The sequence below is a fragment of the Odontesthes bonariensis genome, chromosome 17, assembly GCF_027942865.1.
Source record: "Odontesthes bonariensis isolate fOdoBon6 chromosome 17, fOdoBon6.hap1, whole genome shotgun sequence".
Classification (NCBI taxonomy): Eukaryota; Metazoa; Chordata; class Actinopteri; order Atheriniformes; family Atherinopsidae; genus Odontesthes; species Odontesthes bonariensis.
This window is the reverse complement of record NC_134522.1, coordinates 23,475,717-23,489,184: the sequence shown is the minus strand read 5'-3', so window position 1 is coordinate 23,489,184 and position 13,468 is coordinate 23,475,717. Positions and strand designations below refer to the sequence as shown.

Sequence of the window (13,468 nt, the reverse complement as noted above, 5' to 3'; positions counted from 1 at the left end):
TCCAGGCAGCCTATGCTTCTGTATGTTCGTAAGTTAAAAATATTTCACTGATCATCTATCACACACTTCTGGAATAGTGTTGCACACACAGTCCCCTTCCTTTTTTTTTCTTTTTTTTTTACCCCTTGTCCTGTCCAGCATTATGGCAGCAGAATTGTAATCTGAATACCGTTTATGCCAAACACATTTGCTATGCCAAGGGAAGCTTTATGAATGTAAAGCTCCCCTTGATGCCCATCAACTCCTCATTTTTATTTATTTATTTTTGTTACAATATGATGTGGTAGTGTGATAGTGCCAAACCGGACCGGGGGACAGAGAGAGAGGGAGAGCGAAGAAGGGAAAAAAAGGAACAGAGATGTGAAGAGACAAACATAAAAAACAATGAAAAATCAGACAACCAGCTGCTACACCTGTAAAAACAAAACTGAAGACAATCCACGGCTTTTGTGGGGAATCCAGCCTTAGAAGCACCAGGAGCACCTGGTGCTTCTGGTGCAGAACGCACCAAGATGATGTGGTTGAGGATGAAATCACTTCTGAATGTGTATGCTCAGCTAAACTCAAATGGGCCTAAGCACACCACACAAAGTCCTTCTATTTGCTTAATTTATTTTTTAGATAGCTAAATTGTGTCCATAAAGCCTATGAAGACTACTTGCCATTTTGTGGTCACTGAAAGCACTTCCAGAGTCTCACTTTATTTTAATACAATCCTTATTGTGTAATAGCTGCATCATCTAATAAAAAACACCATTTGAAATGCTTAAAGACAACATCTGTGTAGCAGCTTTACTTACATGTATGATGGATCTCCCACAGAGAAAGTTAAAAGCGGCAGATTGTCTTGAATGTTTTCTCACAGCTAGCAGCGTCAGACACGCTTCATTTAATAACTCAGTTTCACTCCTGTGTGTGTATGTATGTATGTATGTATGTATGTATGTATATATATATAGGGGCCTCAGTGTGTCCCATCTAGGGACCCGGGACTTTTTCTAGTCGACCAAGAATAGCAATTTGAAGGGAAAAGTTGACGCCCAAATATATTTGACAAACCGTTATTTTTTCACAAGCCCAAATAGAGAAATCTACAACAGCAGAGCTCTGTGAAGTGCTTCAATGCAGATTGGCACTCCTAAAAACTTATGTATAGCAAAGTATAGTAACCGAGGGCGGTCGGTGGTGTAGTGGGTTAAGCAGCCGCCCCATTGTACAGAGGCTATAGTCCTCGCTGCAGCTGGTCCCGGTTCGAGTCCCGCACTGAGCGGCCCTTTGCTGCGTGTCTCCCCTCTCTCTCTGCCCCTTGCATTCCTGTTTCTCTCCAACTGTCCTATTATTAAAGGCATGAAAAAGCCCCCCCCCCAAAAAAAATCTGAAAGGATTTTAATTTCATTACAGTCTTTAAATAATGAAGTCTTCAAATAAGTGCTTGTAATATCATAGTCGTGGCATTGAGTTAAAACATTTTTTTTTACCCTGTTTGTATAAAATATGGATACATATGGTATATTGGAGCCTAGAAATACTGGGACATGAATTTAGGTTACTATCACCCAGCCTTAGTCCTGATGTTTGTAAGAAGAACATCTGCTGATAAAGAGATGGGAGACGGAGACAAAGACCAGATTTAATGTCCTGGAGGAAGATATCCAAAAAGTCTAATAAAACTACTGGCAGACTGAGCTGATCAGCAGCAGGATACACAAGGCAGTCACAGTGCACACAGCGACCAACACAGACATTGTTCTGTTGAGAAAATCATGATGAAAAGTAAACAGCAGTCTGATGCAATAGTGACATCTTGTAAATCTACAATGTAGCATTCATCGAACCTCAATGAAAAATTTGAGGTGTAAGTTGTTCTAAATGGCGAGAATTGGCTCTCCTTTTTTCCCGCTCTAAATAACCATTAGCATGGCTCTCCATGAGAATTTCCCGCTTCTTCTCCAGCGCTCTGACTGCTGCCTACTGGAACTTCACACAGCCCCACTTCAAAAAAACCCAAACTAACCCTTTAACAGTTAAAAAATATACAGAGTAGACAGAAACATTAGCTTCAGATCAACTAAATGATGCTTACAAAATATTCTAATGCTAGTCAGCTGGCTGGCAAGGCTAGCTCATTGTCATCAAATATCCACTTTTGCGCCCTTTTCAAAAAGGTTCATGTTTGATCGAATACTGTTTTACTGATTTATTAGAGTCTGAGGAAGCATAAACTTCTCGAGGTATTGAACTTTGCCTCTCTGGGATGACAAGAGCTGTATTGACTGATAGTGTTGGCTAGCCAACTTTCTCTTGTCCAGAAATTCTGGAGAACCCACCCTGCACCCCTACATCCTGCCCAGTAGCCTTTCCTAGCAAGCAGCCCATTTCTTTTGTGATGATGTCCTTGACTGTATGTCTGTGTATCGCCACCTGCTGGAGTAGAGAGTAACTGAGCCATCTATTTGTGAATTTTGTCTGCTGAAACGCTCAGTTACAGATGGACAAAATTACACAAATACCTAGGAGGGGAGTCGCAATAGTCACATGACCAACATATCAAGAGAAAGGGATTCGGAGATTTGTGAAACTTAGGTTTACAAATTGATCCACAAATGTGTGAATTTCACTTTGCATGCATTTCACTGCTATTACACCTTGTCATTTTTATGAGAAAGGACAATGCATTTTTTACATAAATAATATTTGTAAATTGTGCTGTGTGGATATTATTTCACAAAACGCAATTAGAAAAATACAAAATTGTGAGTGGAGATGTTTGTGAATCATATTGTGCATGTTGCAGTTTTTTTATTACTCTTTTTTTATTTTTTATTTTACAGATAAACAAAAATCCACCAAAAAAAAGCAAAAAACAGGAGAAGTTGCGAATGTAACGTAATTTACAACTTTATAAAAAAATGTGCAAAAATGTACAAATGTACATCCACATGTACGAGTGATCGCGCAAATGTCAACATGTTTACAGAGTACTTCATATTTGTAAATTGCTCGTTATTTTTTGCATATGAGAGTACATATTCGTGAATGGTGATTGGAACAGTAGGTTACTCAGTAACAATAGTAGTAGAAGCTGTATTTGCAGTCTTTATATAGTTGTTGTAACGGTCCTGTTCAAGTAATAGGAACACCAACGTTCAAGGTTACGAAGTAGTTGTAATAGTGACTGTAAAACTAGAATTAAAAGCAATGCCAACGAAAGGCTGTTTGTAGTGATACAGGAGGAAATAGACATATTTTCTCTATCACCAATGCAGCGTAAAACCACTTCCTGTTTGCACATGAAGCAAATAGTAGGGCTGTCAAACGATTACATTTTTTAATCTAATTAATTACAGGGTTGCTGTGAATTAATTTAGATTAATCCCATTCCTAAATATGACTGAAAAATTCACATTTTCTGTGTATTGTTCAGAAAGATAAATGACAAGAAGTGGATATAACATTTCTTTTTTAATAACAAAAGGATTTGTTATTCATAAAAAAAAATTATGAATGAGAAATCCATCCATCCAAATTACATAAGTTCCCAGTTTTTTGTGATGTGGTGCGCCTTCACACCCAGAATATTGTTGTTACTCACGGAGGTCCAGTGGTCTCCTGTCAAAGCAACATATTCCGCTGAAGCCAAATCCTCTTCCATCTTTGTTTTTTTTAATACTCAAACTGTCCATCCAGAGGGCCAATGGGTTCTTTGGACTCCTCCTTGTCGCTTGTGTTAGCCATGCTGTTTGCAACAATGACTGAACGTGGCAGGGGTTGAAATGAGGGTAAAATATGGCAGAAATGCGTTAAAAAAATGTATCGCTGTTAATTCCTGAAATGAATCATCTCACGTTAACGCGTTAATTTTGACAGCCCTAGCAAATAGATAAATGAATAAAGGAAAAGCTATAACTTTTCTTTTGAGCAGCTCATTTTGATTATTGAGGCAAGTAGAATGTTAGCTTATTTCTAATTGAGCAACTACCTGTTGATGATCTTGAGCACACACTCTAATAAAGCTAATTATTGGTCACAGTAACTGTATTTGTCTGTTTTTATTGGCTCATATACTAACTGCAGGGACATTATTTTGTATTTTTCGTTTTTTAGAAAATGAAAGGAACGAATGACAGCATCACTGAGCAATAGCTATAGCTCATTTAAACAATCTATTTAGACTTTTTACAAATGAAATTTATTTCAATATCAACATTTTTGGGATGGAGGAAAGTAAATGTAGGACTATGTGTGTTGAGTGAAATCGGTGCAATTTTTGAACAACTTGTTGGCCATAGCCTAAATAGAGTTCATCGCCAACGGGTTATTAGGAGTCCAGACTAATGAGTTGAGTCCAAAGGTACATTTTTTTTAGTACGTCTAACTATTCGTAATTACTGAGCCCCTCACATGGGCATTCCCTTTATTCAAGGTGATTTAGGCATACACTGAAAATGCCTGAGAAGGAGATTTGGCTTCCTCATCCTAACAGAAACCTGGTTGGATGATGACACGTTCCAGAAACATGGGGGAAATTAACTTCAGCTGTAACTCATGAAATATCTCCCTTTGGTTTTGCATCCAATCGCTGTAATGAACCAGACATTTTATTAAAACATTTCTTAGTTTAGAGCTTATCAACATTTACATTTTCCACTGAAACATGAATTCCATCCCACTCTTGAGTAGGGGACAGAGTTTAGGAACTCACAAATGGAAAGACAAGTACATTTTAGTGTGTATAGTAGTTTTTATTACTCCCAGTTTTTGGGATTACAGTGGTAGTCTTTAAGGAACTTTCAGTTTCAACAAGCCTTTTCTGAGACAACATGGAAAACCAAAACATCTAAAACATTTTCTACGTAGAGAAACAAACAAAATTACACTCAACATGAATGGGCTGTAGTGTCCTTTTGACTACCGAGAGCCGACTGGCCAGAAGGGGATTTTCCATCCCTCACGTGAACGCGTACGTCTGCAATGCATGCATTTGTGTTGCAAAAGAATCAATGCACTGTACTGAGATATTTTGTTGTCATCAGTCCAGAATCAGCACCATTGTAGCCAGGGATATTTGCTCACACTGATTTGTCAAAATTAAGCAATTTAGGCACTTATTAAAAAATTGGCAACGGTTATGATAAAACAGTTACTTAAATTTTGTTAGCAAAATGCTGTAGAAGTTTTATTCTTAACAGTCAACTAAAAGTGAAGCAAACCTACCGCCGACAAACACATTCGAAGCTGACCTCACAGAATATTCAACTAAAATCTAAAAAAAAATGATGCCTCATACTGAGCATAAGGTGTGATTACACAGCACAGAGGAGATACGGACACTCAGTTTACTTTGGATATAAACTACCTCAACACTGTTTGTGCTGTTGTTCAGCTGAGATACTTATAAAGGCAGGCAGCCAGTTGTACCTGCAGGTTCACAGGGGCGAGTGTGACACACCTATCTATAATGGACAAACATTTAAAAGTGCTTTACATTAAGGTACCTTCAATACATTCACCTCTACATTATGAAGTCACCTAGAATACCACACGGGTAATGAATGAGCTGCAATGGGTGAGTAATTTCTTTGGAAAAAAAAAAAAAAAGAAAAAGAAAGAGATAAAAAAAACATTTGCTTTTTTCCAAAAGATACGGAGTGAGAAAGAGGAGTGTGGGGCTTGAGGCAGGAATTCCCTAAATTTGGAGACCCATTTTCACTACTGTGATGAAAAGGGAGAGGACAGAAAGGGACAACAACATCTGCCATTACAATTTGGATACCAAAGACGAAAGAGTTCAGTCCACACCCCTTTTTTCAAATCAATTTGATTGAATAACCATGCCGTTCAAATGTGTTTTCGCACTGGATTAAGCGTGCGTCAATGACGTTAGATTCCTTCATTATACACCACTGTGAATCAGTCCGGTCGGCTGCTGCTGCGAACAGTATGGATGCATCTCATTCACAATAAAAGCCCTGCTCGGAACACTCGGAACAGGAGGGGTTCTATCCAGTTAAATTCAGAGGAGGTTTTTAATTTGATGCAGTATAAGACGTGTTAAGCGTCTCATCAGTTTGTTCCGCTGAGGTCAGCCTTTCCGCGCATCACTTTGGAATGATTCGTTTTCCATATGAGCACACAGATATGTTTATGTGCACCGTCTCAGGTACCCTAAACTGCTCAAGAAAATAAAGGCCTCAGCCTCTATTTGAGGAAATACGGTAATGAGATGCAGTTTCATTCACGTCAGTACATTGTGGTTATTCGGGTTGGTTTTGTATGCTTTTAGCTATATTTGTTTCCTCAAATAGCCCACTACAAAACATCTTATACACATCCCATTAGGTTTGAATTTGTCACCCATCTACGTGCCACAGATAGACTTAATTTGATCATGTCATTCCTCAATAATATGTCAAATTTCAGGATTTGTGAATCCACATCAAAAGTAGTCTTTACTAATGGTAACAATATCCATTTGTGTCTACAAAGCCAACATTTCTTTAACCCACTTGTTTGGAGGTTATGCAGAAAACCACTGCAAACTGTCTGAAAATGTTAAAGGAGAATTCCGGCATTTTGTTTGTTATTGTTTCGATAGGAAACAATAAGAAACATGGCAATGTGTAGTTCAGTTCCCGAGGGTCGTTTTTGGTGGACAAAAAGACAATTTTGGAATACTATAGTGTATGACTTCGGCGATTGATTAATTTGTGCGCACGCCTGTGGAACACGGAAGCTGAGAAAGGTAAGTGCGCTGTTTTTGAAATCTCAAAATGTATAATGTCTGTGCTAGCTAATGGTATGGTTAGCCCCTGGGTTGAATTGTATTGCTACTGACACCACGGCCAATTCGGTAAAAAGTATTTTGATACACGTTAAGAGCCTCAGGAAAGGTTAAAAGCTTGCCCGATAGAGCCCGCTTTCATGGAAATCAGCACAATCGGACAACTTTGCGCAGCGGGCATGAAAATTTCTCGTGTTTTTCCCTTTGGCAAACTTTCCTCGGTCTCCAACAGATAGGATACGTTTGTAAAAATGCCGGAATTCTCCTTTAAGATATTAAATCTCCTTTCAACCAGAACTGCTTTCCCTAATCTCGTGGCAACTGAGGGTGTTTTCCTTATTCAGCAGGCATTCCTTGCTTGGTGTAATGGTGCTTGTTACCCCTCTTTCCTGTCCACTCAACCTAAACCGGTCGAGGCAGATGGCCGCCCTTCCTGTTTTTGGTTCTGCTTGGGGGTTTCTTCCAATTAGAAGGAAGTTTTCCTCTCCACTCTCACATCATGCATACTCAGGACCATTGGTTTCCTTTGCTTGGCAACTTTTAAGGAACTGCCATGATACAAATTTGGATATTAATGAATTTGATTTAATTGGATTATAACAAATTGGACTGGATTAAAACTGGACTGAATTGGACTATATCTTTAACATACCTTGTGATGACTTTTGTTGCGAATTGGCACTATAGAAATAAAGCTGAATTGAACTGAAGTCAAACATAGGAGATGATGAGCTTTAATTCTGAAATACTGTCTAATTGTTTGACTTGAAAGATCTTGCTTCATCACAGTGCGAAAATGGGCTTCCTTACTTGATAAATGTAAAGTGTGCAACAATTTAATTTCATAAAGCGAGCTCAAAGAAACAGTCCAACATTTTTTGAGAGACACTCTTGTTCCTTTTTCAGTTAGAAGAGAGGATCGATACCATTCTCGGGTGTGGTGTTTGTTCAAAGCCTAAAGTGTAAAAAACTGAGATGTCTTGGGTTTTCGAGGGATTATTTGCCACACTAATTCCTGGAAACCCATTTTTTGCACTTCTTTTCTGGAAGCAAAGACGTATCTAGCTTCCCTGGTTAGCTTAGCCTAGCATCCCCATGTTAGCTTAGCCTAGCATAGTATAGCTTCGTCTTCGCTGCACAGATACGAGTGTATGGATCTCCTCATCTGACTCAACAAGAAAACAAATGCGCACTTCCTAAAATGTCAATATTTTCCTTTAAGTTTGTAGTTAAATTTGAGATCAAATTAATAAAAAATAAAAAAGGAAGGTGTTTTTAAATTCTATTTTCACATTAATGGTTCTAATTTTGGACCCAAACTCTTCAAATATTTAACCAATTTTGCTGGGAGAGAAAATCCAGAATAAAAGACGTTGTACTGAGTCAAAATCACAACTTGCAGAAGGGTAACATTTAACAATGCCAGGTCAATCTAGAATTGATCTCACACATTATCCAGCCTATTGCACTTGTTGGTTGTTTAATCTATTTCCTTCTGGAAAGAGAAAAAAAAGACACAAATCCAAAATTTCTTCATCACGGTTTGAAAATGTGACCATTTCATCATTTCATTACATGGAAGCTGCTCATGTTTCTTTTAACATGTATGTATATATATCTGTATATGTATACAGAATATATACTATACTTGATTAATTGTGCTGGCCAAGTGCTTAAAACCATCTTTAAAAAAAACATGACAGCTGAGTGAAAACTTGGCACTCATTCATCATGTTAAAGGTTAGAGGTAATTTAGAATTAACATTTAATTAGAATTTTTTTTTTCTCAAAAGTTTATAAAACATCAGCAGGATTCTTTTTTTTTTCTTTAAAAAAGAAGAAGAAGCAGAGTAAAGAAATGTACCCTTGGCAGCTTTGCCCCAAGAAGTTTTCACATAAATACAAAATTAAAAAGAAAAAAAACCCACAAAAGATTAAATAATCGGACAAATGCAACAATGGAGAACAGGAATTTAAGTTAAGACAGCAGAATAGAAAGAAGTGTGGATGGGGAAAGTAGGGAGTAAGGGGTTAAAAGCTGTTGGCACAAGGGAGAGGGGAGGGGGGTGCGGTCCTCCATGATTCAGTCTGTTACGGGTGCGGCTAGTAAGGGCCTTTACTGTGTCCAAAGATCCCAATGGGGAAGTGTTTGACATGCGAGGACCACTGAGCCGCCAATTGGAAAAACTTGACATCGTTCCACTCAATGCCATCAATCAACACTGCAGAGAAAGACCAGAAAGAAAGACAATGTAGAACTTTGGGCAACTACTATGAGCTAACCTGAACAACTGCTTCTAAATGTTTTAAGTTTTAAGTTGTGCTACGATTACTTTAATTATCTAGTATATTTTTCCAACCAACATGCAGATCTAGAAACTGAAGGAAATCCAAGGCACTCTCCTTTAGAGAAAGTTAAAAAGCCTTTATTGTGATGGCTTGGTCATACTAGACATTTAAAAGACCCCAACGCGTTTCGGCAGTCATGCCTTCTTCAGGGAGTCAGATCTTTTAGTTCTTCTGTATTCAAAGGAAATGTTTTAATAAGACAATTGCATCTCCCAGAGACTGACAACATTTTTTAACAACCCAGTATTCCAAAGATGATTAATTTGCAATGATGTGAAAAGGGGAAATTCAGGGATTATTTGTTACACCTGTAAATGTTTGTGATTGGCAAAGTCAACTGGCCAGCTGTCCAAATATCTGTGGGCTAATTTTCTGTAGATTTCCAGAATTGACAGTCAAAATAATCGCTTCAGTACATTTATCAGTACAAAGATTAATATGCATAGATAGAACAGTATTCTGGTATGGGATAATATGCCCTTGTGTCTTGTGCTGCTGTAATTCCAAATATCAGTAGGATCCAATGGTCAGATTATTTAAAAATGAAGCACTGTTCCCATTTAGGGTAATTTATATACACTGTTCCGTGACATAATCTGTCATTAATTCACCTGGCTACTTTTTGCAGCCCTTTTTGTAGCACAAAAAGTGCAGTCAAACGATTCATCGGCTAACGTGAGGAGTGAGCACAGTTCAGTTTGGAGCAAAATCCTATAGTTTCCTGCTGCATATCAGCGAAGTTGAAGGGGGAGAAATTACTATTCAAATACTAAGACTTCCCCTTTAGTGAAGAAGTAAGAACACTGGCACTGAAAATGTGAACTGATATTTCTGTAATTTGAAAAATAAAATTGGTGCATTACTATATAGAGGAAAATTACTTAAAAGTGAATCATATATCTATAATTTTTAGTAAAAAGGTCAGGTCATAGAAAATCAGTGAAACAAAATCTGGATATCTCCAATCCATCTGAGGGCCAGGACAGGAGGTCGGTGTTGAAAATTACCTCTTAACATGGTCTGCTGGTGCTTGGCAGTGCAGATGAGGCGACTGATGCCCTCAATCACTTGACTCTTCGACTCCACCTCCTTGTCTTTGCTCTTTTTTGGCAGAAACATGACTGGCAGATAGGAACAACAGATTGCACCATTGTGAGTAAATGAGGCATCGGTAATCATGCTCTCTGCACGGAGTGAGATGCGATGCCACTCAACCTTTTTAAGGTGCGGCATTTTTGGTGTAAGAAAATGGATTTGATCCTTTCGTGCTAAGCTGCAGTAACACATTCTGTAAACACCATATTCAGATAAATTCTGAATACACTGCCTATATCCTGAGATCAGCAAAGTTTAAAAAACATAAAAGGAAAAAAAAAATGGAAAAAAGGGCTCGACGTACCCTTCTTATATTTCTCCTTGGTTACCACAGTCATGGACATGGTGGGCTGTGGGCTTGGCTCTGCACCCACGAGTGGCAGCCGGCTGACCTGCAGTGAGCGAAAATTGCACTTCAGAGTGTTTTTGGCGGAGGAGTCCCGCTTCTCCACATCTTTCTTCCTTTCTGTCGGAGCCACCCAGTAATCAACCTGAAGACCCATCAGCTCTGACTGACCACTCGAACTGCAGAAACAGCAATGAGATCAAACATTGCACAGAAAAGTTAAGGTCTGAGATTACATGCAGACTGTATCGCAGCGGTCATGCTCTAAGACACAGATACAAAAACACTCAAAACTCAAAAAAAGGGTGCAACACGGACAGATTTTGAGTTAATACAGCTGAAGCCGATTTCCTGGTTTTATTGTGGGCTCAATTTGGCAACGACACACTGCAGCAGACTTAATGTGCCTGATCTACCCTGACCCTTTGACCTTAGCCAAAATACAACAGATTGTCACGCTCTCCCAACACCACCAGCTTGGAGTTTTCGTTGCCAGATTTAGCTACTTGTCAGACCCTCCCCCACAAGCATTTTTTTCTTTTTCTAAACAAAGCTAGCAACTTTCAGACAAACTTTCACAGTACAGCCTGACAAGTGCTCGCTCTCTCTCCCCTGCTTCAGGAACAACTCTCTCTGCCTTGCTGACTGCATAGCTGACACCCAGCCTTCATTTGACAAGACACACCATTTTATGTCTCGGCTACAACAGCAACACAAAATGCTAAATACGATTGTCGTCAAATTAGCGCTGTGTAGTTCAGTTACATTTACTGTATCTTCTGCTACTTTAGTCGACATGAAAGTCTAACTTTCACTCAAAAGATGTTATCTGTCGTCACTGTGACAGGACACGTAGATCCAGATCGTGGCTCCACTAAGTCCTTCAAATCTGGACCAGCTTTTTCTAGTTATGTAAATGTGCTTTATTTATACAGCCCTTTACAGACAATCCTTACGGTGTACCAAAGTGCTTTACAGCAGGTAATAAATAAAGAGAAGAATAAGTAAAAACAAATAAAAACAATAAAATAACAGTGAAAGCAATAAAATATAACAAAATCGATTAAGATAAAATAAGATAAAAGTGCCATCATACTACTGGGTATTAAAAGAAATCCTAAATAATTGGGTTTTTAGCCTAGATTTGAAGAGGCCCAGGTCAGAAATAAGACGCAGCTCGACAGGGAGCTTATTCCAGAGCCTGGGGGCAGCGACGGAAAAGCCTCGGTGTCACAGCCCCTGGGGCTTGTGCCGGGCATGTCTCTCTCCTCCCTCTTTCTTTTTGTCTCCTCCCTCAGACCAGGAAGCTGATTGGAGTGTGCAGCAGTGATTGCGGCAGCTCGTACACCTGGCCGTCTGTGGGAGTGGATTTAAGCCGCCTTATTTTGTTAATTCTGCCTTTTGGTTCCTGGCTGGGTTCGGGAGAACAGCAGTGTGTTTCGGGTTTGTTTGGTTTATCCTCTTGTTATGTTTCGCACCATACCACACCTTCGCAGCACATTCATGCTCCACAACACCACTACACTACCGATGACTGATTGCCACATCCCATTGTTTTACTTTTGTTGAATTCTTAGCTTAAGTTCGAATTGTTTAAATAAATTGGATTTCCTTATAATTCACAAACTGTGTGCTTCCTCCTTTTTGATACGGCTTTTGAGCCAGGTCGTGTCACTCGGTCACCCCAGTGTTTGTATTTTGCACTTCCAATAAAAAATTGATTTGTTGACCTCAGAGCTCTACCAGGATTGCGGACTGTTAAAAGCTCAGATAAACATGATGGGGCGAGGCCGTTAAGAGCTTTAAACACAAACATTAAAAGTTTAAAATCAATTCTATAAAGGACAGGAAGCCAATGGAGGGAGTTAAGAACAGGAGTGATGTGCACACATGCTAGTGTTGGAAAAAGACGGGCAGCAGCATTTGGACAAGTTGAAGGCGACTGAGAGAAGACTGGGAGACGCCGACATAAAGTGCATTGCAATAGTCTAACCTGTTATGGTCAAAAGTCTGCCGACCAATGTGGCGACGCCCGACTTTGCTGCTGTAAAAAATATTGGTCTGCTTGTTTTAGGTATTTAGTGGGTGTGGCTCATCAGCTGCACGCTATTCCTGCTCTTTAGAACCTGGCTGCGGCTAACGCTTCTTCTTGAGACATTACTGTAGAAGCTGGAGATGACAACCTGTTCATGGCTCTATAAACTTGACCAACTATATCATTTCTGGGATGACCGGTGGCCTTTTAAGAATGGATGTGGGCTACGAGGTTAACCACTAAAATCCTAACTGCAGCATCATAGAATAAAAAACAAACGTGTCAAAATATATCGTAATAAACCTTTGAGGGTTTACCTGTAAGCACAAAAGCTGGTGTTGACGGAGGGCGAGGAAGGCGGTGTGGGAGAAGCTTCTTTGAGAGCGGGCGATACTTGCGGAGGGGTGGAGGAGAGCAGAGAAGAACCCAGAGGTGCTGCATCATCAGAGTCCCCTGAGGAAGAATCATTTTTTGTTTTAAGAAATTCAAACCACAAGCAGCCAATATGCTCTCCTACTTGACAGTTGTTCAAGTTTGACTTTCTGTTGTTCTGCTGAGAGAGTACAGAGACGACTAAAGTACATGTAGGAAGGAAGTAGCTGTGACTGAATAGAGAAACATAAACAAGACTACAAGGAGTACAATTTGAACCTAAAATCTCATGATATTCAGGCTGTAATATTAAAATTGCCAACTTATCATATGCTTGGGCAAACCCGCTTTTGAAGGATCCTCCATTTTTGTACCAAAGAAGCAAACGTAAAAAAAAAAAAAACTGGCTCGTTTTACTGAGATGTCACCAGTTGTTGGGTCGAGCTGATGCTAAAGCGCCCTCTGCTGGATCACAGGGAAAACTACTTCT

At 39.3% G+C, this 13,468-nt stretch overlaps 1 protein-coding gene across 2 annotated transcripts in view; it reads right to left on the bottom strand.

The window, feature by feature from the left end:
* Positions 1-4,721: 4,721 nt before the first annotated feature.
* The window catches only part of pacs2 (phosphofurin acidic cluster sorting protein 2), a 71,361-nt gene continuing 62,614 nt past the window's right edge, over positions 4,722-13,468 (bottom strand). For both annotated transcript variants that reach the window (XM_075448746.1, XM_075448747.1), the window contains 4 exons: positions 12,924-13,059; positions 10,530-10,750; positions 10,138-10,251; positions 4,722-9,003 (listed from right to left, as the gene is read on the bottom strand). In XM_075448746.1, the coding sequence (XP_075304861.1) occupies positions 8,885-9,003; positions 10,138-10,251; positions 10,530-10,750; positions 12,924-13,059 (590 nt within the window). In that variant the 3' untranslated portion in view covers positions 4,722-8,884. The remainder of the gene's footprint in view (positions 9,004-10,137; positions 10,252-10,529; positions 10,751-12,923; positions 13,060-13,468) is intronic.